Source organism: Pteronotus mesoamericanus, unplaced genomic scaffold (assembly GCF_021234165.1).
Source record: "Pteronotus mesoamericanus isolate MK-2021 breed Mesoamerican mustached bat unplaced genomic scaffold, CSHL_Meso_final scaffold_31, whole genome shotgun sequence".
Lineage (NCBI taxonomy): Eukaryota > Metazoa > Chordata > Mammalia > Chiroptera > Mormoopidae > Pteronotus > Pteronotus mesoamericanus.
The window spans coordinates 35,213,044-35,234,836 of NW_026555312.1; the positions used below are offsets into that span (position 1 = coordinate 35,213,044).

The window sequence follows — 21,793 nt, forward strand, 5'->3', positions numbered from 1 at the left end:
GACCACCAGCTAAGTTTCTAATTCCAGGTATTATTTTCTTTTTTTAAGTATATTTTATTAATTATGCCATTACAGTTGTCCCATTTTTTTCCCCTCTGCCCCACACTCCCCTCCCTCCAGTTCATGTCCAGGGGTCGTACATATAAGTTCCTTGGCTTCTCCATTTTCTATACTATTCTTAACCTCCCCCTGCCTCTTTTGTGCCTACCAATTATGTTTCTTATTCCCTATACCTTTTTTTCCCCATTCTTCCCTTCCCCTTCCCCGTTGATAACCCTCTATGTGATCTCCATTTCTATGATTCTATTCCTGTTCTAGTTGTTTGCTTAGTTTTTGGGTTTGTTTGTTTTTTTTAGGTTCAGTTGTTGATAGTTGTGAGTTTATTGTCATTTTACTGTTCATAGTTTTGATCTTTTTCTTTTTGTTAGATAAGTCCCTTTAACATTTCATATAATAAGGGCTTGTTGATGATGAACTCCTTTAACTTGACCTTATCTGAGAAGCATTTTATCTGCCCTTCCATTCTAAATGATAGCTTTGCTGGATAGAGATATCATGAATGTAGGTCCCTTGCCATTCACGGCTTTTAAATATTTCTTTCCAGCCCCTTCTTGCCTTTAAGGTTTCTTTTGAGAAATCAGCTGATAGTCTTATGGGCACTCCTTTGTAGGTAACTGTCTCCTTTTTTCTTGCTGTTTTTAAGATTCTCTCCTTATCTTTACTTTTTGGCAATTTAATTATGATGTGTCTTGGTGTAGTTCTTCCTTGGATCCAACTTCTTTGGGACTCTCTGAGCATCCTGAACTTGCATGTCTAGTTCCTTCACCAGATTGGGGAAGTTTTCCTTCATTATTTGTTCAGGTAAGTTTTTGATTTCTTGCTCTTCCTCTTTTCCTTCTGGCACCCCTAGATTGAGATGTTGGAACATTTAAAGTTGTCCGAGAGGTCTCATCATTTCCCAGCCTCTCCTCACTTTTTTGAATTCTTTTGTCTTCATTCTGTTCTGGTTGGGTGCTTTTTTTCCTTCCTTTTTTCCCAAATCATTGATTTGAGTCCTGGATTCCTTCCCTTCACTGTTGGTACCCTGTATGTTTTCTTTTATTTCACTTTGTATAGCCTTTATTTCATCCCTTATTTTCTGACCATACTCAGTTATTTCTGTGACCATCCTGATTACCAGTGTTTTGAACTCTGCATCTGATACATTGGCTATCTCAGTTTTGCCCAGTTCTTTTTCTGGTGTTTTGATCTGTTCTTTCATTTGGGCCAAATTTCTTTGTCTCAGCTCACCTATTATGTTATAAGGGGTGGAGCCTTAGGTATTCACCAGGGTGGGACAAACCACTTCACTGCGTTGTGGTGTTGTATATGGGGAAGGAGTCAGAGAGGGAACAATTCTGCTTGCTCATCTCTCACCCCACTCAAGTGGATATGCCCTTTCAGGTGCTGATTCCCGTGTGGGCAGGCTTGTGCACATTTTAGGATCCCATGGGCCTCTCCAACAGACTCTCCTGTAGGACTGAGAGTTTCTCCTGCCACTGTAACCCCCATAGGTTTTTACAGCCAAAGGTTTTAAAGCTTTATTTCCCCACACTGGAACCCTGGGTTATGCAGTTTGTCTTGCTCCCCAGTTTTTCCTCCCAGCTTATCCCCATACGAATGTGGGACCGCCCGATCCACCAGCCACTTCCTCAGCTGCTGCCTTGTTGCACGTCCTCTCCACCCCGGCTTCCCATCTCCACGCCTCCTACCAATCTGGATGAATGTTTCTTCTTTAACTCCTTTGCTGTTGGACTTCCATGCAGTTTGATTTTCTCGCAGTCCTGGTTTTTTGTTTTTAAATTTGTTGTCATCCTTTGGTTGTGTGAGGAAGTGAAGTGTATCTACCTACACCTCCATCTTGGCCAGCATTTTAATTCCAAGTATTCTTTAAAGTAACAGAATTCTTTTTTCCCCTCAAAGAGAATATTCACAGAACTCCAAACCTTAATCAGTTAAGAGCAGAACTAATCTTTGCTAGAGTTCATCCTTCCCCATACTGAACTATCCCCATTCCCTATAGGTGGTGGGACTTTGGCATTTTGTTTAAACACTACTAATATGGAGCATTAGTAGTCTTATAGGCTTATTGTATTTTAAACCAATTTGGCATTGTAACCTGTGATTACCTAGAAAGGAAATGATTAGGGAAGTTTGATTCTGCCAAATTTATGATTTCTGAATTTTTTCTCTTTTTACATCCTCTAGTTTCACTTTGGATCAACTCCTGGCTATAACTGTACGATCATTTCTACACACTGTAGAGAAGAGGTAGCCTTTTAGAGCAAAGGACATTCCGTTGCAGTTGTGCTCACACTGGGTATGCACGAATCTTGCAACATGGGTGGTTTCAGGCAACTCAGTTTTTGCATTCTTATTCCTAATATTGATTTGCCTGATAATATATTTGTATTCACAACAGCATTTTTCCCACTTTACAAAACACAGGAGTCTCAAATCTTACTCTGATGAATTGCTCCAACACAAATGTGAAGGGATTGGTCTGGGGTCCTTAAATCCATAAGGCTTTCCAGTCTTTCTTGAGTCATGTATTTTCTTTTTAAGGATGAAGCTTAGCTTTGGGAACTATATTGGATATTCTGTATTCAGATATATGGCAGGTTTGAAGTAGTCCTGACAACTTTGCATTTAGGACTTTGCCCTTTTTGTCCTCTAATTTCAAAAAGACTCATCCATTTAAAGAGAGTTAGTCCTCTGAAAGCAAAACAGAGAGAGCGGTGGTAAAAATAATTATGCACATGTTGAGTATGTGTTATAAGCCAGGACACACAGCTGAAAAAGCATATGTTTGTGACTCTTAGAAGGCACTGAGAGGCTAAACAGCTTGTCCTGAGTCACACAGCCAGTCAGTGGTTCAGCCAGGATTTAAACCTAGGTCATCTGGATCCATGGTCCATGTTCTTAACTCCTATGACATGTTACCTATTTGAGTGATGTCATAAAAGGCTTAAATCAGAACCAGTCTATTTTTTTCTACTTTATGCTAACAAATACAGTATATATGTTAACTGTTAGACTCATTTTGTTTTTTAAGATACTTGGCTTTGTTAAATACAGAGTAAAAGTTGATCATTTCTTTTCTCATTAAACTTTGTTTTAATAGGTCTCAATATTCTATTGACAGATGCTTGGTCAAGTATTTTCTATTAAAAAGTACTGATTTTAAAAGCTAGTAACTTAAAACTACCACACACACAGAAAAAACAAATGGTTCACAAAACATTCTCCTTTCTGTCTGAAGGTCTTAGGTTGCACTGCTATCATCAACCAGTCTTTTACTGTTAAATTGAAGTGGCCAATTGAGACAAACAGTTCTGAGATCATTCTTCCAGTACTGACTAAGACTGGAGTGGTGGGGCAGGGGAGAGGAGTTGACTGTTTTTTAAATAAAGTACAGGGCTTATTTCTGAGTTTTTATATTACGTGTCTTTTTTAAATTACTACTAAAGGGTGAACATCAGATTTCTATACATGTCCCTAAAATATAATCATTAAAGGAACATCTCACTTCATAAATAACTACTTTGGGCTACACGTTACAATGCATTACGTTACGACACACTATTGAGTAACAGCTTGTTGCTTTATTATCTTCTGTTTGTAACTTTTACAAAGAGATTTATTAAATATATTATACTTTATTCCTTTGAATTTAAAAATGAAGGAAGACTTTTTCTGGCACAAAATAAATCTCGTTTGCCAGTTAAGCTATTGTAGATATGTTCATTAAATTGAACGAGCTAAATCTTCAGATAATTTTCATAATTGAGGAGATTGATTTGACAACTGATACATTATTAAAAGTGGGTTTTGATAATCAAAACTGTGATTTTAAACATATAACTTATAAAGAGCTCAAAGATTTAAAGGCAGACATTTATATAATTATAATTCCCACAACTTTTTTATGTGAAAAGGATGAAAGCAACCCCCAAAATAGAAAGTTAATCTAGAATTAATGGCTCTTCTAGTAGTAAGACATATATTTCTCCATACATGCATAAAATAATTCTGAGGGGGAAGTGTATCCCTATTCATCTCATTACAATATGCTTTTCAAGTAAATAACTAGTAAAAAAAATTAACGTTTGTAACTTATGTTTTACTAATAGTCATTATAATGATAACTTAATCCAGTAAAAAGAATGTTGCCCTGTAGGGCATGGCTCAGTGGGTTGGGCATCATCCTGCATTGTGAAAGGTCACCAGATCAATTTTGGTCAGGGCACATGCCTGGGTCACCGGTCAGGTCCCCCACTAGGGGCGTCCCAGAGGCAACTGATTGATGTTTCTCTCTGTCTCTTTCTTCCCCTCTTTCTAAAAATAAATAAATAGCCCTGGCTGGTGTGGCTCAGTGGAGTGAGCACTGGCCTGTGAACCAAAGTGGCACAGGTTCAATTCCCTGGTCAGGGCACGTGCCTGGGTTGTGGGCCAGGTCCCAAGCAGGGGGCATGTGCGAGGCAACCACACAGTGATGTCTCCCTCCCTCTCTTTCTTCCTCCCTTCTTCTCTCCCTAAGAAATAAAATTTTAAAAGGTTGCTCCTCAAAAGTATCAGTGCATTTCCTTTAAAAAAAGAAAAAGGAAAATGAATGTTAACTTTTCAGCCTTATGGATTCAGAAATTAAAAATTTTAATGGCAGTCAAGTATGGCAGGGTGATCAGAAAATATACTATGATAAAACTTTGGGGAAAATTAAATGGAAACAGTTCAAGGAGAGAAAAGAAGGATGTAAATTTTCCAACTGTTAAAGAAAGTTTAGTTTTTTAAAGGGTTTTGGTTCCATTTTAAAATGTTTAAATTTAAAACTACTAGAATATCTACCCTTTTTAAATATTTAAGCTTAAAGTAAAATATTTTAGATACCAATCTTAAAACTTGTGGGAAGGAGTTTATATATGCGTATTTTCTGGGGAGTAGGGTCTGTAGCTTTCATCACATCCTTAAAGGGTGGAGTATGTGAGCCAAAAAACAATTAAGATAGTTAGAAGCAAAGTCACCATATTCCAAGGGCACAATATTAGTTCTGGTCTCAACTTGTTCATTGTATCTTTTCCTGTGCCCCCATGTAGATGTATGAAAGATACAAAAGTATATCTGCTTTTAAAAAATCTCAGTAGCAGAGTTCTTAGTTCAAAACCATCTTTTGTCTCTGTAGAATAACTATGTTTATCCTCTGTTTATTTAATATTTACAAGTACTATCTGTTTCAGTTTGAAGGAAGGAAGTACTGTGAACATGATTTTCAGATGCTCTTTGCACCTTGCTGTCATCAATGTGGTAAGTTCTGCTGAGTGTAAAATATAAGTAAGTTTCAAAATTACTTAAGCTATTTAACACTACTAAAGTGTCAGTGGTGTTTGGACCTTGTTGTAAATAGCATTTAGGTGATTTACCAGTCCTCTTTCCTATTATTAATATATAACAAATGGGAAAAGTATCAAAACCTGATACTTTTTTGTATGGAGAGAGGCGTGGGTTGCTCAGTTGGTTCAGGTTGTGTGCAGAAGGCAGCCGATGTATGTGTCTCTCTCACATGATGTTTCTCTCCCTCTTTGTCTCCCTCCCTTTCCCTCTCCATACAATAAAAAAAGAAAAAGTAAACTTTAAAATATTTTTTAAAGAGAGAGAAATGATTTTTAAGGACTTCTAATATAAAGGTATTTTGGGACAAACTAGGACTTCCGTTAGATGATCTTTTAGAATGTTCATTTCCCCTGTTAGTGCAAAGTATTCGTGCTCGCTTTTGCGTTTGCAAGAGAGAGAGAATATAAGTGAGGTACACAGATACTTAAAAATTGCCTGTGTGTACCCCTGGCTGGTGTGACTCAGTAGATTGAGCACGGTCCTGTGAACGGGAAGATTGCCTGTGTGTTACACAAGTACCAGGCTTGCTTGCTCCTTAGCCCCTTCACTGGTTGCTAAGAGCCCTACTAAAACGTCTCCAGAGATTAGAGAAACTGATTAGAATGTTGCAGTGGTTTAATGAAAGAAGAAATTAAGCATGGATTACAAGAATATATTCTGTGGATTTCAGTTTTCTGTGTCAATTATGACCAGAAATTACCAAAAGACATTCAAGAGAGCCTTGTATATTGTTTCTAAAAGGAAAGTCAGATTCAGAGATGTGATAAGACAGCCTGAAAATATAGCTACAACATCAAAAACAAGGACACAGATGAAATAGAAAACATTTTTCTGGTATAGTGCTTACTGTGGTATGTATGTGTCCTTGTATGTGTATGGTAGACGCATACATGAAAAGTCCTTACTTGTGGAAAAAGGCTTAAATATATTTTTCCTCATATTTTTTTCCCTTACCACTTTTAGCAGTAAAACACCATACTGGATATGCTTTGTGTGTACCTTTCCACAGGTGAATTCATCATTGGCCGAGTTATCAAAGCCATGAACAACAGCTGGCACCCTGAGTGCTTCCGCTGCGACCTCTGCCAGCAAGTCTTGGCAGACATCGGATTTGTCAAGAATGCTGGCAGGTAGGAGTTTTTATCCTTGTCAGGTGCATGTAGATGAAGTGACTACTACAAGGTCATGCATATTTTCTCATGGGACTGTCAGACAGTGCTTTACGACACTGAATTTAAGGTATAGGGACTCAGAGCTGGTGCCTATTAGGAGAGGACCCTACAATTTCTGTGCTGCAGTGCTTAGCTGCACCTTATGTTCCTGGGCTGACAAAAAGAGGGAAAGGTACTTAAAATGCAGTTTCTTAAGTATCAGTCAGATTACTTGGGTTGGAATAAATACTTTTTTATATAAAAAGTAGTGGCTTGATTCTGCTCTATTAAGTCATCAGTGATTTTTAAAGACATAGTTTCCATAATTTCTTTTGGGAGATAGGAGAAGCATATTTCTTTTTAATTATTAGGAAGGACCTTAGATATTAAATTTAAGTTTTTAAAGAAGTTTTGGTTCTGTTTAGACATCTGTGTCGCCCCTGTCATAATCGTGAGAAAGCCAGGGGCCTTGGAAAATACATCTGCCAGAAATGCCATGCCATCATTGATGAACAGCCTCTGATATTCAAGAATGACCCTTACCATCCAGACCATTTCAACTGTGCCAACTGCGGGTATTGTAATATCTTTCTTATTGCACAAATGGTGGAAATAAAATAACATTTCTCTGTATTTCTGTTATTCCTGCAAACCAGATTGTTTTTCTCAGACTTTTAACCTGGAAAATTTTAAACCTGTAGAAAAGTCAGGAGAATAATATAAAGAATACCTACATGCCCATCATTTAGTTTCATCAGTTAACATTTTGCCCCATTTGAGTGGGTGTGCAGCATACTTTGTGTGCATTTACATATATAGACCTTGAAATATTCAAACCATATTAAAATGTCCCAAATCATCTCAAAAACTTTTTCCAATACAAGATTCAAAAAGAGCTTTTAAAAGTCTTATCTTTGTGTGTATATATATAACTTCTACAGTTGTAATAATTAGGGTATTATTTCAAAATATCTTAAATTACATCTAAAGGGAATTTTTTTTTTTCTTCAAAATCTCATGACAAATTGTTGGGCTATGATTTTCTGAATTTGTTATCTAATATAAAAATTTAAATGAAAATGGTACTTTACTATAATAAATATGAACTTACATGCTAAATTCTTGTGGGGGAAGAAGTACGGTAGGCAAAAGGTCAAGAAAACAGTTTTGTGTTATTAGTACAGCCACTTCATGTTTTTTGTGATTCTCAGTTTGTGCCTTACCTGGTTTTCTTGCCTGTCCTCTGATAGGATATTTCTTATTTTTCATTAGCATTATTAAAGAATTACTTAAAAGGTGAAATTCAGACATGTCCATTTGACTAATTGGGGCTATCTCTGGCATGTTTATTGACAAAGGAGACCGAAAATAACAGTACATTTAAGTATTTGGAAATAGAAAATTCTGGTCATTTCATTTGTTTATTTCCTATTAGCATATAACTATTCTTGAAAGCTTGTGACAGTTTAAATAATTACTATTAAATGGATCTAGCCTCTAAACTCCTCAGTTATTTTAGAAAGATAATATCACTGAGTCTGTCGTAAGCATTGTTGTTATTCTCTAGCTTTTTAAAGATGACAAATGGACTATTTTATGATAATAGATGAGAAACTGATAGATATGACCAGTGTGATGGTATATATCTGACGTATTGGTACATGTTATCATTACTGTAAGGATATTGAAATCTGTTAATTCACATTACTCTGATCATCAGGAGGGAAAAGAAGTTACAGGGATTGTTATAGTGATATCTTCAAAAAACCTTCTAAAACGTTTTAGACACATTGTTGCCTAGTTTTTTCCTCTCTTGATGGTATCACATTTGGTATCTTTCTCTTGGACAGAAAGGAGCTGACTGCTGATGCCCGGGAGCTGAAAGGAGAACTGTATTGCTTGCCATGCCATGATAAAATGGGCGTCCCCATCTGTGGTGCTTGTCGACGGCCCATTGAAGGGCGAGTGGTAAATGCCATGGGCAAACAGTGGCATGTGGAGGTAGGTTCTAAATGATACAGGGGCAAACAGTACTTTTAAATATCTTTGGTTCATATTTGTTAGCAAGATTAGAAGATTTTAAAGAATAAATGTGAACACTTTAAAGACAGCTGACTTTGTAGAAAATTAGGAATAGAGAATATACACTGTTTTAGTGAGCTCTTGGTAATGATATAGGATGTGATGTTTTGTTCTTAATTTTTTAAAATATATTTTATTGATTATGCTCTGAGAGTTGTCCCAAAATTTTTTCCCCTTTGCCTACGTCCACCTCATACCCCCTTCCCTCCAGGAATCCCCCCCCCCTCAGTTCATGTCCATGGGTTGTGCATGTAAGTTCTTTGGCTTCTCCATTTCCTTACTATTCTTAACATCTCCCTGTCTATTTTAAACCTAATTATGCTTCTTATTCCCTATACCTTTGCCTCCATTCTCGCCACTGAAAACCCTCCGGATGATCCCCATAGCTATGATTCTTTTCCTTTCTACTTGTTCACTGAGTTTGTTTTAATTTTTTTATTTTTTTAGGTTCAGTTGTCCATAGTTGTGAGTTTGTCAGTTTACTGTTCATAGTTTTTGATCTTCTTTTTCTTAAATAAGTCTCTTTAACATTTCATATAATAAGGGCTTGGTGATGATGAACCCCTTTAGCTTTACCTTATCTGGGAAGCACTTTATCTGCCCTTCAATTGTAAATGATAGCTTTGCTGTGTAGAGTAATCTTGGTTGTAGGTCCTTGCTTTTCATGACTTTGAATACATCTTTCCAGCAAGATTTCTTTTGAGAAATCAGCGAATAGTCTTATGGGAACTCCTTTGTAGGAAACTCTCCTCTTACTGCTTTTAAGAATCTCTCCTTATCTTTAATCTTGAGTAATTTAATTATGATGTGTCTTGGTGTGGCCCTCTTTAGGTCCAGTGTGTTTGGGACTCTGCGTGCTTCCTGGACTGGTATGTCTATTTCCTTCATCAATTTAAGGAAATTTTCTTTCATTATTTTTTCAAATAAGTGTTCAATTTCTTGCTCTTCCTCTTCTCCTTCTGGCATCCCCGTGAATCAGATATTGGCACGTTGGGAGATGTCCCAGAATCTTCTTACTCTCTCTTGATTTTTTTTTAATTCTTCTTTCTTTATTCTGTTCTTGGTGAATGTTTATTTCTTCCTTATGTTCCAAATCATTGATCTGAACCCTGGCTTCCTTTCCTTCACTGTTGGTTCCCTGTAGATTTTTCTTGATTTCACTTAGTGTAGCTTTCATTTCTTCCCTTTTGAGTTTTTGGAGCATCCTGTTACCAGTGTTTTGAACTCTGCACTCGATAGGTTGGTTATCTCAGTTTTGCTTAGTTGTTTTTCTGGAGTTTTGGTCTGTTCTTTCATTTGAGCCATATTTCTTGTTTCCTCAATTTGGCAGCCTCCCTATGTTTGTTTCTATGTATTAAGTAGAGATGCTTTGACTGGCTGTTCTGGCACACGTATTGTGTTGTAAGGTGCAGAACCTTAGGTATTCACCAGGGTGGGGCAACCCACTCTCTGCTTTGTGGCTCTGTTTGTGGGGGAGAGGTTGGAGAGGAAACAATGCCATTTGCTCAGCTCTTGCCTGTTTCCAGTCACTTCCCCCAAATGTCTCACCTCCTGTATGCAACTAGCGCCCTTCTAGCAGCTGCCCTGGTGCTTAATACCAGACTGGGTGTATTTGCATACATTCTAGGACCACGTGGGTCCTTTAAACAGACTCTCCTGAGAGACTGGCAGTTCTTCTTCCACACCAACCCCCACTGATTTTTACAGCCAGAAGTTATGAGGCTTTTTCCCCCCAGGCGCTGGTACCCTGTGCTGTGCCTTCTGGCCCAGGGCTGGGATCACTCACTCCCCAGGTGACTCTCCCAGTTCTTATCCACCACACACGAATGGGGGACCACCAGTGACAGCTGCCACACTGCATCCTCTTACCCTAATTCCCTGTCTCTGCCCCTCCTACCTGTCTGGGTGAATATTTCTTTAAATCCTTGGTGGTCAACCTTCCATACAGTGTGATTTTCTCGCAGTTCTGCTTGTTTTTAGTGTTGAGGTTAGTTTTGATCCTTCTTATGGTTGCTTGAGGAGGTGAGGCATGTCTACCGAGGGCTCCATCTTGGCTGGAAGTGTGTTCTTAACTTTTCTTGAGAGAAGCAGTGTCATGGTTCATCTGCAGCGGCAGCTCTTGCTTACAGGTGTTGCTCCTCATTTTGTGAAGTTTGAATGGTCTGGGTCTTCACTTTTCAAAAACACCTGAATTAAGACTGAAATTGCTGCAGGAGTACCTATGGCCAAATGAAACTGCTGCCTGAAACTTTCATGTATTTTCTCTGAGGATGGTATAACTTTAGAGTTTTACTTCATTTTATAAGTAAAATATGGCAAATCAAAAATGACCTATAGCAATTTTTTTCAGCATTTTGTTTGTGCCAAGTGTGAAAAGCCATTTCTTGGACATCGCCATTATGAAAGGAAGGGCCTGGCATATTGTGAAACCCACTATAACCAGGTATTGTTTGTACTCATTGGATACTAGATGTACTTTTATCAATTTAAGCTTATCAGTATTTCAGCTTCAAAGAAATCTCTTGGAAATGGTTTTTTTTCCACTCTAGTACTTGACCCAGGCGAGGGTTGTCATGTTCCTTTAGCTTCCTTAAATTTGGAACACCTCCAGAACCTTTTTTGTTTTTTGGTAGTAATGAAAAGTAAATTATGTTCATCATAACAAGTAAAAATTAGTCAACTGCTACAAGTTTTCTCTAGTAATAGTAAAATCTAGATTTTGGTAGCCACCTATTTATTTTTAAGTGGTAAAAAGAAACAAAATTATATTAAATGTTTGATGTTTTAAAACGTATTTCTAACCCATCTTGAATTTTTACCGCTTTTTCATTTTTTAGCTATTTGGTGATGTTTGTTTCCACTGCAATCGTGTTATAGAAGGTGATGGTAAGTAACTGTAGGAATTGCATATGGCACTATTTTGACACAAAAGCACTTGGGAAACGTGAAAATTGTAAGAGGTTGATTACTGTAATTGTTTGGAATGTGATTGTTATCAGTTACTTTTTTTCCTTATTTGGTCCTTTTCCTAAACAGTTTATATCAGTAAGTATAGCCTAAGAGTTGGATTTGTTCCTCATTTGATAATACTTCAGGCCAGTGCCACAGAGTTGTTACACTAGAAGTGTAAAAAGCATTTATGGCCAATCCCGAAACCTATTTCACTTTCCTTTCCTTAGAATTATATAACTTGGAAGCTATAAAGCAGTGTTTATTAAGAACAGTTTAGTCTACTATGATAGTTAGGAAGAGTCACTTTAACCTTCCAGATCTTAAAACTTGGCAGTTATCTATAGATGTTTCTAGGACTTACTGCCACTGTACTGGGATAATTAGGCACAGCAGATTGATTGGAACCAAGCACTGGTTTTTCCTTATAAACCCTGGCACAGTTCTTCGAGAAACTTCCTGTCAAAGTTTTGAACATTTCTGTTTTCAACATGCTTCATGGTTCTTGGCAGGGAGCCACACTCAGAAAATACTCGCTGAAATAATGCACATACGCAGTTTGCAAAAAGATTAGTTCAGGAAAGCAATCTGTAGTGCTATCAAAATAAACCTTTCTCCTACATGGGACAGTTACCAGATGAAAGTTGCTGTCAAAGGAAGCTCTTAGTTTGAAAATAAATAAATAAATAAATAATGACTCTTGTAAGTGAATACATAAATGTCTACATTTTCTTTTTCCCTTTACTTCTCTATTCTGTATTTCTCTGATGGACCAGTGGCAGTAGGAACAGAAAAGTAGTGAGAAGTGTGCTTGCTGGTAGGCAAGCACTGTGCCACAAAAGTTCATCTAAGTGACATATACACTGCACTGTCCACAGGAGTGAGAGGACAAGAGCTTTGTTGTGAATACATGGTACATACCATTTATATGCCTCATAAGACACTCAAAGGAAAGGAAAAAGAAAAATATTAACTATAAATAGAGGTTGATGTGCAGTTTCCTACATTCATACCTTCAATGAATGGTTTCCTAACAAGTGAAGCTCAGTCAAGCATTTTCAAAAGACACAGAGCAGTAATACTTAACCGATACAGTTTTAAATGCAGGAAGAATAGAAGTAGATCTCTGTGTATATTTTTGAAAAGTACAGGTTGAGCCCTGGCTGGTGTCACTCAATGATTTGAGTGCCGGCCCACAAACCAAAAGATCACCAGTTTGATTCTAGGTCAGGGCACATGCCTGGGTTGAAGTCTAGGTCCCCAGTTGGGGGTGTGTGGGAGGCAACTGATCAATGTCTCTCTCCCTCTCTTTCTCCCTCCCTTCCCCTTTTCTCTAAAAAATAAATAAAATCTTAAAAAAAAAAGTAAAAGTAAAAGTTGAAAAGGGCAATAATAATATTCCTAAGATGAAGCTTACAGTCATAAAAGACATAAATTGTTTGTATGTTTTTATTTATTTATATATTTTTATTGTTCAAGTACTTGTCTTCATTTTCCTGCCACCACTTTCCCCTGCCCCATCCACCTCCACCTCCCACCCTCAATCCATCCCCACTTTGGCTTTGTCCATGGGTCCTTTATACATGTTCCTTGATTTGACCCTTCCCTTTCCTTTCACTGTTACCCACCTCCCTCCTTCCCTCTCGATACTGTTGGTTTGTTTTTTCTTTCAATGTTGCTGGTTGTATTTTTCTTACTTGTTTGTTTTGTTGATGAGATCCCACTTATAGGTGAGATCATATGGTATTTGTCTTTTATCCCCTAGCTTATTTCGCGTAGCATAATGCTCTTCAGTTCCATCCACACTGTCGGGAAGGGTAGTAGCTCACTCTTTCTTTCTGCTGTGTAGTATCCATTGTGTAAATGTACCATAGTTTTTTGATCCACTCATTTATTGATGGGCACTTAAGTTGCTTCCAGCATTTGGCTATTGTAAATTATGCTGCTAAGAACATTGGGGTGCACAGGTTCTTTTGAATTGGTGTTTTGGGATCCTTAGGGTATAATCCCAGCAGTGGAATCGCTGGATCAAAAAGCAGTTCCATTTTTAGCTTTTTGAGGAAATTCCAAACTGTTCTCCACAGTGGCTGCACCAGTCTGCATTCCCACCAACAGTGCACTAGGGTTCCCTTTCCTCCATGACCTTGCCAGCACTTATTGTTTTTTACAATTTGTGTTTTTAATGTGAAAAAAATAAATAAAATTGTTTCAATAAACATTAATTAATGACACCAAGGTTTTTTAACTATGTGATTCTTTTGCAAGCAATCCTCTGAGAACCTCTTCCAAGTGTCTTGAAAATAACCTTACCTTAACTCTGTCTTAAAGTTGAAAACTTCAGCTCCCCCATTTTCCATGCCATGTATGTGACCAGATGTCTTTCCTCTTTCTCTAGTGGTCTCTGCTCTTAATAAGGCCTGGTGTGTGAACTGTTTTGCCTGTTCTACGTGCAACACTAAATTAACACTCAAGTAAGTACACGTTTTGGTCCAGCAGGTGTCCCAACACTGAAAATTTGGGAATAACGGTTTTTTAAAACAGAGTTTTTAAAAAGATAATTATTTGATTCCTTTTTTCTTCTTTCTACTCAGGCCTTCTGAAAGTAAAAGTTCTTCCTTTAATTGTTTCCTGTTCTTCTATTTCTTCTTTGTCCTACTCAAAGGGATAAGTTTGTTGAAATTGATCTAAAACCAGTCTGCAAACACTGTTATGAGAAAATGCCAGAAGAATTTAAGAGGCGACTTGCCAAACGGGAGAGAGAAGCAAAGGATAAGGACAAGCAGAAAAAGAAAAAGCCTGTCTGTTTGTAAACTTTTCTATCCCTTCTATCATTTTCACTACTTTCTTCTTTGGTTAGTCCTTTAGAATGTTTTTGTTCTGTTTTTGTCTTTTGCTTTTTTTTTGGCATGTATTTGTAACTGCTAGAGAGTAAAATACCAGTATCCATCCTCTATAGAGTTGGTTCTTTCACGTAATTATTAATATTATAGATCATAAAGTAATAAGATTCATGCTTAATACCAGCTTGTACTTCACTTATTTCCCTTAATTTGTAGATTACCTGATCTCTTTTTTTAAATCACAGTATGAGGGTAAAATTTTCTCTCTCTCTCTCTCTCTCTCTCTCTCTCTCTCTCTCAGTGGATTCAAAGGGAAGAATATCAATTCCTTGATACTGGGAAAGTTTTAAAGTATTTTTGTCTGATAATTGCAACTGTTAAAATCCTAGTTTTGAGTTTCTTTGCCTAAATTAATCTAATTGATAAATTTCAAGTGTTTCGTGTTCTAAAGTTCAGTAATAAATTAAATCCTTTCAGTGTGTTTCAGATCTAAGAAAATACCTTGTAATGTACATAATGAGATATATGCTATCTTTGGTGTATGTACCAGGTGGGGCAAAAGCAGGTTTAAAGTTGTTCACGTGGAAAATAATACAGTAATTAATAAATAATAATACAACAATAAACTCTGTTTCGTGTACTCACAATTATAAACCTACTTTTGCCACACCCTGTAGATGTGCTTTCATATAAAGCCCATATGTTTACTGGTAATGAGTTCATTTTCTTTCTTTTTTTTTTTTAAGATTTTATTTATTTATTTTTAGAGAAAAAGGAAGGGAGGGAGAAAGGGAGAGAAACACTGACGAGCAAAAGAAACATCAATCAGTTCCCTCTCACATGCCCCAAGATGGGGACTTGGCCCCAAAACCCAGGCATGTGACCTACCCAGGAATCATCCAGCGACCTTTTGGTTTGCAGGAGGATGTCAACACACTGAGAGCCGTACCATTCAAGTCAATGAATTAATTTTCTTGAAATTTCCAATCTCTATTCCTGATTTTTATGTAAAATAATTCAGTCTTTGAAATTTTGTTGAATTACTAGCATGATTATCCCATTTTTTTCCTTTATGGTTATGACTGTGTTCTAACTCTAAAAGTTTTCTTAGTTTTTCAGTTTTCATGTTTCTTTCTATAAATAGGAATTAAAATTCAAATATGAAATTAAAACAGTGGGAGGATGGCTTAGCAGTATCTGCAAAAGAAGTGGTAATTTATTTCCTTCAATTAAAAAAAATGACAGTTTTAGTCATTTCTGTTCTAGGAAGACTTTGGGAGAAGTTTTTAATTCATGAGTTGAAATCAAACTGATAAGTGAAATGTGACATCATTTGCATTACTATTAGCATTTTCTAACTGTTTATCTCTGAAATACAGTTAGTAAAAGGTGTTAGCAGATACAATCACCTGTCGTAGGTGACAATGTACTACTAGACTTGATCCACAACTGGATATATTCTTAAATATAATTACAAAGATGGTGAACAAGTTATAAAGTTATTTATTCAATTCACAATTGAGGCCCTGGATTTCTGCATTAATAAGGTATTGTAATTACAAATTGTCAAAGTATTACAGATAGAAGGACGTCTGAAACCGTGTCTTCTCCATAACTGTTTTACAAATAAATTGATAATGTGTATTGCTCTAGCTTTTAAAAAGAAGACTTTATTTAGTTCACAGAATGTAACCACAGGCAATCTGGTTCATTTGTGTTCATTAAGAGTGATCAAAAACTTTCCTATATCTCCCTTACCAAGCTTTCTGTCAGACAGTCAACCAAAATAACCCATTCTGATTTAAGATTCTTTGTCAGATGATTATTTAAGTTGATTTTGGAGGGTGACAGGGTGAGGGGTGGGGTGGGAGGCAAACTATTTTATGCTAGCAAAGATGAAACCATATAACTACCTAATTTAAAATAGCAAGATTAATTTGACTTCAATAAAGAGGATCATTCAAATTCAGAAATACAATTCTTTTCTTCAAGTAACTTTAAAAGTGTTCTCATGGTACTTTAAAATATGATTGACTTTACTTACCTAAATTATATTTACATTAGATTTCCTGTATACTTAACACTGGCTGCAACGTAGTACACATTCTGTATTACACAGGTAGATGTATAGGATCAATTTATAAGACAATTGTTTTTTAAATATTGTCAAGTTTTTACATCTACCACAATGACAGGAATTGACATTAGAATTATACTTGTTTGCTAACACATCATCATATAGTATCTTTATTTACTTCAGTAAAAGTATTAACATTATTTACATGTCTATGTTAAATATATTTCCACTAATTTTTTTATTATTATCTTTAGGAATAAATTTGTGGAGTTTGATATGAAACCAGTCTGTAAGAAGTGCTATGAGAAATTTCCGTTGGAGCTGAAGAAAAGACTTAAGAAACTAGCTGAGACCTTAGGAAGGAAATAACTTCTTTTTTCTCTTCAAAGATAAGAGAGTACCAACATTATTGACCTGACCCACCCTATTTAAAACCTGTCTCAGAATAATTGAGTGTAGAAAACCTAAATTTTCTTCATCTCCTTTTTCTCATTAAAAAAGAAGAAATGTTTGTGTGATCATATTTAAAACATGTGACATCAAGATTTCACGTTTGTTAATAACCCTTACCAATTTATTAAAATGTAGATTATGCTTAATAGCAAAGAGACATATTTAAATGTTAAATTTTAATTAATGTTCAAAAAATTAAATGCAACTTTTTTTTTTTTTTTTTTTTTTTTTTACCATTACCATTTAGTCCTCCTCCACCCTACTTCTCCCTACAGTCACCACACTGTTGTCCATGTCCGTAAGTCCTTTTTCCTTTTTGCTCTCTACAACTTTTGGTTTTGGCTGTATTTTAAAATTAAATACAGCTTTTAAAAAGGAACAGAAGGAGTCAACTTTTTACATGACTCAGATTAAAAAATATAAACATTATTTTATTTTGTACTCAAAATTAATTCCAGCTGCTGTTGTGGAGGATAGAAGGAAGAAAAAATAACCAAGAAAAACAAGTTTTATGGAATATTAGTATGTTTATCAAACTGGTAGCTGTAAAATGAATATACACATTACTAACATGAAACAAGTGTTTTCAGAACTACTTCATTTGAGTTTTGTTTTTGCTGTTGTTAAATGCAATAATTATGCTTCATATTTTCAAATTATGCTTAGTTTTGTGTTTTGTTTTCCTTGTAAACTTCTTTCTTCATGCAGTTAACACATTAGTTATAGCTAGCTAATAGTCTGCCTTTTAAAATTTTGTGCAAAAATTTATTCTATGTATTTGAAATTGCAGTATAATTTGCAGTATTGGAAAATGAAAGTTTTTTTTATGTATTACAGCAATTAATGCTTCTAAGCGTAATATCAAAGAGTAGTTGTAGAATAGGACATGAAACTAAATTTTTGGTAGCTTGGAATGTATGACTTAAAAAAAGTGAATGTATATGTTTTGGTCATATTGTCTTTATAACCAAGTTAATATCTATGCTTTAGACATAAACTTGCCATGCCTTAGAGAAGCATAATTTAATCAGGAGTTCTAGCTGTTCCATACAGTTCCAACTAAAAATAAATGTATTGATTGAAATTTATAAACTCAAATTCATTTACCACAGCTATGATTATATTTTCAAAAATGTTTTCTCCCTTTTTGGGAAATATTAAAGTTAATTTCTGCCATCTTATTAGAAGAGAATGATGTTGATATGTATTTCAGGTTTTTCATTTCAGATCTCATAGTTAATTGGATTTTTTTTTTTTTTTTTTTTTGCTTTAAGTAAGCTGTATAAATGGCACTTTTAAATTGGAAGGGGGATATTTTAGTGTAAATTTTAGGTCAAAAATAGTGAATTATTCTACTTCATAAAACATTTTATTCTGAAGTCCCTGGACCATTCTTTCTTGATAAAATTGTATGCAAAGCATTTAGTTTTGAACATTATTTGACTGTTGCTGCTCCTGTGTTGTTATTTGAAAGAAGGTTGACAAGATGGACTTCAAAGGGGAAAATTATTGTTTTTCCAAAAATTGCTGAAATATTGTTTTGCCATTAAATATATCATCTCAGGATACTAACACTCTGCCATTAAAACATTTCTATGCATGTATTAAAAACTTTGTGTGTGCACTTTAAGGATAAATTCTATTTCAGGTTTCAGATAACTTACAATCAATAACTTACTTTAGTGTTTTTTAGAATTCAAAGAATTACAAATGATTGAAAATAATTAAATATATAGTTTAAGATGGCATGTGTTCAGAAGTTTAAAACAGTCTTTGCATTTGACAGTAAGAATCTAAATCCCTCCAGTGTGCCTTTGTCAGCTAATTTATGACCAGCACTGAAAATCTTGAACGTATTTATTAAATATTATACTATGGATATAGACAAAATAGTACAGGGTTTGCAGTAGGGTTTGATGCTAAATTTTAAAATACTTCTACACCAGAAATACAAAGCAGAAAAGCAACCATTTACCCATACACGCGCGCACACGCACACACCCTCCATCCTATATTCTTAATCACTTTGAAGATGCCTGACTGAACTCAGCTGCTTTGTCTACATACCTTATATAGCCAGGCCTCTCCTGTAGCTAGAGGTCCCAGTGCTCTCTTTGCTCATTCTTCTCTTACAATATGAATTAATATTTCCTGGAAGTTCAACTTGTTAGGGTATTTTATCTGGATACAGTACTTCCTTAATGAGGCTATCATTGGATCCCTTACATGTAGGGAGGAAAAAGTTGAAAAGTTGTATTGGAATAGAAGACATTTGATTTACTTCATAATATTTTTTGTGGGTCTTTTCCTAGCTGTTTAAACTCTTTGTTTAAAGTCCATCAAGGCAGTTTTAAATAATTTATTGTTTTTACCAAATTTCTAAGTGCTCTTTTCTCTTACCAAGCCTAGTATAATTGGAGGAAATGTCTGGAAATAAATAAAACATTCTTTGGATCATATTGTAAGCCTTATTAACATTGTACCTGAACTGATACTTGTTTGCCTCACTTGTTTGCCAAAATAGCCATTTCTACCTTCAGGAAATTTCAATGTAGGCTAACAGCATTCTTACTGTATTTCATTTTAGATTGTAAACTCAATGTCAGGGACACTATATAGCTAATTACGTTTTTATATAACAACCTTTGCAGTATATTCTTTGTACTTAATAAATGTTCATAATTAATAACGATGTTGTGCATTATTCCATTTGAATGGCTTTGACACCTAGAACTATGAGAAGACAGGGCTAATGTTTTAAGAAAGCCTTTTTGGAACAACCCAAGTGTCCATTGATGGATAAATGGATAAAGTATGGTGTATACAGTGGACTGGTAATCATAAAAGAAGGAAATCTTGCCATTTGCAAGAACATGGATGGCTTTTGGGTTTTGAAAGTATGCTAAATGAAATAAATCAGAAAAACAAATATCATGATTTCAGCTATATATGGAATCTAAACAAAAACAAAAACAAGCTTATAGATATAAGGAGGAGATGGTGACCACCAGAAGTGGGAGTAGGGTGTGGGCAAAATGGGTGAGGGGCTTAAAAGGTACAAACTTCCAATTATAAAATAAGCGGGATGTAATGCACAGCATGGCATATGTAGTTAATGATAACGTAATGCATATTGAAAAGTTGCTGAGAGAGTAGTAGATCTTAAAAGTACTCATTACAAGAAAACAATTTGTAACTGGCATTGGATGTTGACTTATTGTGGTGGCTATTTCACAATATATACAAGTATAGAATCATAGTAAACCTGAAGCTGCTAATAATATGTCAATTATATCTCAGTTTTTATGAGTGCCACATTTTTTAAAAAGCAAGGCATTTTAAAATTCTGTATGTCGTTTTTGGATTTTTTTGTTTGTTTTTTTAGGAACACAATATAAAAGTATGATATCTAACACCCTGAAAAATGTCAAATTTAATTTCTCTAGAAAATTCACACGGCAATTTCCACAAATACTGTGTTTTTTAATCATTACAACGGTATGAGTTACTTAAAATTCTTCCCACTTTTACAGCAGAGGATTTGCATAGTGATGTTAATAAGTAGGTCCTGTTTCTCTCTCTTGGCATGTGTGTAAGATGTGTTTATGTGTTTGTATGTGTAAGAAAATTCAAGTGTTCTTGAATACATATAGTACAAACCTTCATGTGTATGAATAAAAGAAGATGATCTGGTAATTATGTATGAGAATAAGCCAAATCTTAGAAGCATATAGAATAGTAGTGGAGTCTTCCCACTAATAACCATAAATTCTGATAGTTTTCCTTTTTTTTTAAACGTAAGATGCTTGTTTAAGCAACAGGATGCTTGACTTGAAGGGAAAACTATCTAGGAATCACTTTTTTTAGAGTAATTTATCTCTCCTTAAAGGCAGATTGCCCTACGTGTAGCAGCTATGTATTAAAAAAATTATAGAATTGTCCTTGGTTTTACAGTGATAAATGAAAAACATTAAAATTCTCCAATCTAACAAAGAAGAGATGGTGACTGCCAGAGGTTTAAAATGCCTTTTTTTCCCCTTTTTCTTTTTTTTTTTTTTTTATTAAACAGTGAGAGCAAAATAACTTGCTGGATAAGAAAGATAAGGGCTGAATGACCATGCCGCTAATGGAAAGGGGGGATATTTTCACAGAACCAGTTTTCCCCTATCCAATCTCCATTTGATACCCATCAAAACATACCATTGGCTGTCTAATTTTTAAAAATACAAATTCTCATGCACGTACATCAAGTACCCAATGTACAATAAAGGAAAAGAGAAGGGGAAAGTGAAAGAATAGAAAAAACAGTAGCAGGTGGAACCAAACAGCAGTTTTCTTAGACTATCTTGGTCTGGAACACAAGAGTTAGTAAAGTAGCAGGTTCCCTTCATAGTAAACACTTCCTATCTGCTACTAGAACACACAATTGTATCTTCATCCTCCATTTACAACTCTGCAGGTGTGTTTGCTTCATTGATTAGCTGCCCATCAAGTCGCAATATGATCTGCTTCATTGACAAACCCTGTCCTTCACAATAGGCTTTTGTTAGTTTTCTAAGTGGTGTGTGGCTCTATATCTCATACTGCACCCCAGAACCATCCTGCCCTGCCACCTTCAAATTAATATGATCGTTCTCAGTCTGTACTCCTGCCTTGGGCTTTTTGTCAGCCACGGCAAGTGCCAGAGTGTCCTCAGCTGCTGCTTCACAAAAGAGGTACCATGTCTGCACCCAGAGAGCATGCAAGCAGCACTAGGAGTGGCCCATAGTTTCATTTCTTAACAAAGGAGACATTTAAATATTAGGTTGGACAAA

At 35.7% G+C, this 21,793-nt stretch overlaps 1 protein-coding gene across 6 annotated transcripts in view; it reads left to right on the plus strand.

Moving 5' to 3' along the window:
- The window catches only part of LIMS1 (LIM zinc finger domain containing 1), a 167,933-nt gene extending 148,285 nt beyond the window's left edge, over positions 1 to 19,648 (plus strand). For 2 of the 6 annotated variants that reach the window (XM_054592019.1, XM_054592016.1), the window contains exons 3-10: positions 5,274 to 5,340; positions 6,437 to 6,557; positions 7,004 to 7,153; positions 8,429 to 8,579; positions 11,011 to 11,103; positions 11,498 to 11,546; positions 14,005 to 14,080; positions 14,272 to 14,456. In XM_054592019.1, the coding sequence (XP_054447994.1) occupies positions 5,274 to 5,340; positions 6,437 to 6,557; positions 7,004 to 7,153; positions 8,429 to 8,579; positions 11,011 to 11,103; positions 11,498 to 11,546; positions 14,005 to 14,080; positions 14,272 to 14,419 (855 nt within the window). In that variant the 3' untranslated portion in view covers positions 14,420 to 14,456. Of the gene's footprint in view, positions 1 to 5,273; positions 5,341 to 6,436; positions 6,558 to 7,003; positions 7,154 to 8,428; positions 8,580 to 11,010; positions 11,104 to 11,497; positions 11,547 to 14,004; positions 14,081 to 14,271; positions 14,462 to 16,780 lie in introns of those variants that run through there. The other 4 variants (XM_054592018.1, XM_054592015.1, XM_054592014.1 and 1 more) reach the window with 3 other exon arrangements.
- The last annotated feature ends 2,145 nt before the right edge of the window (positions 19,649 to 21,793 follow it).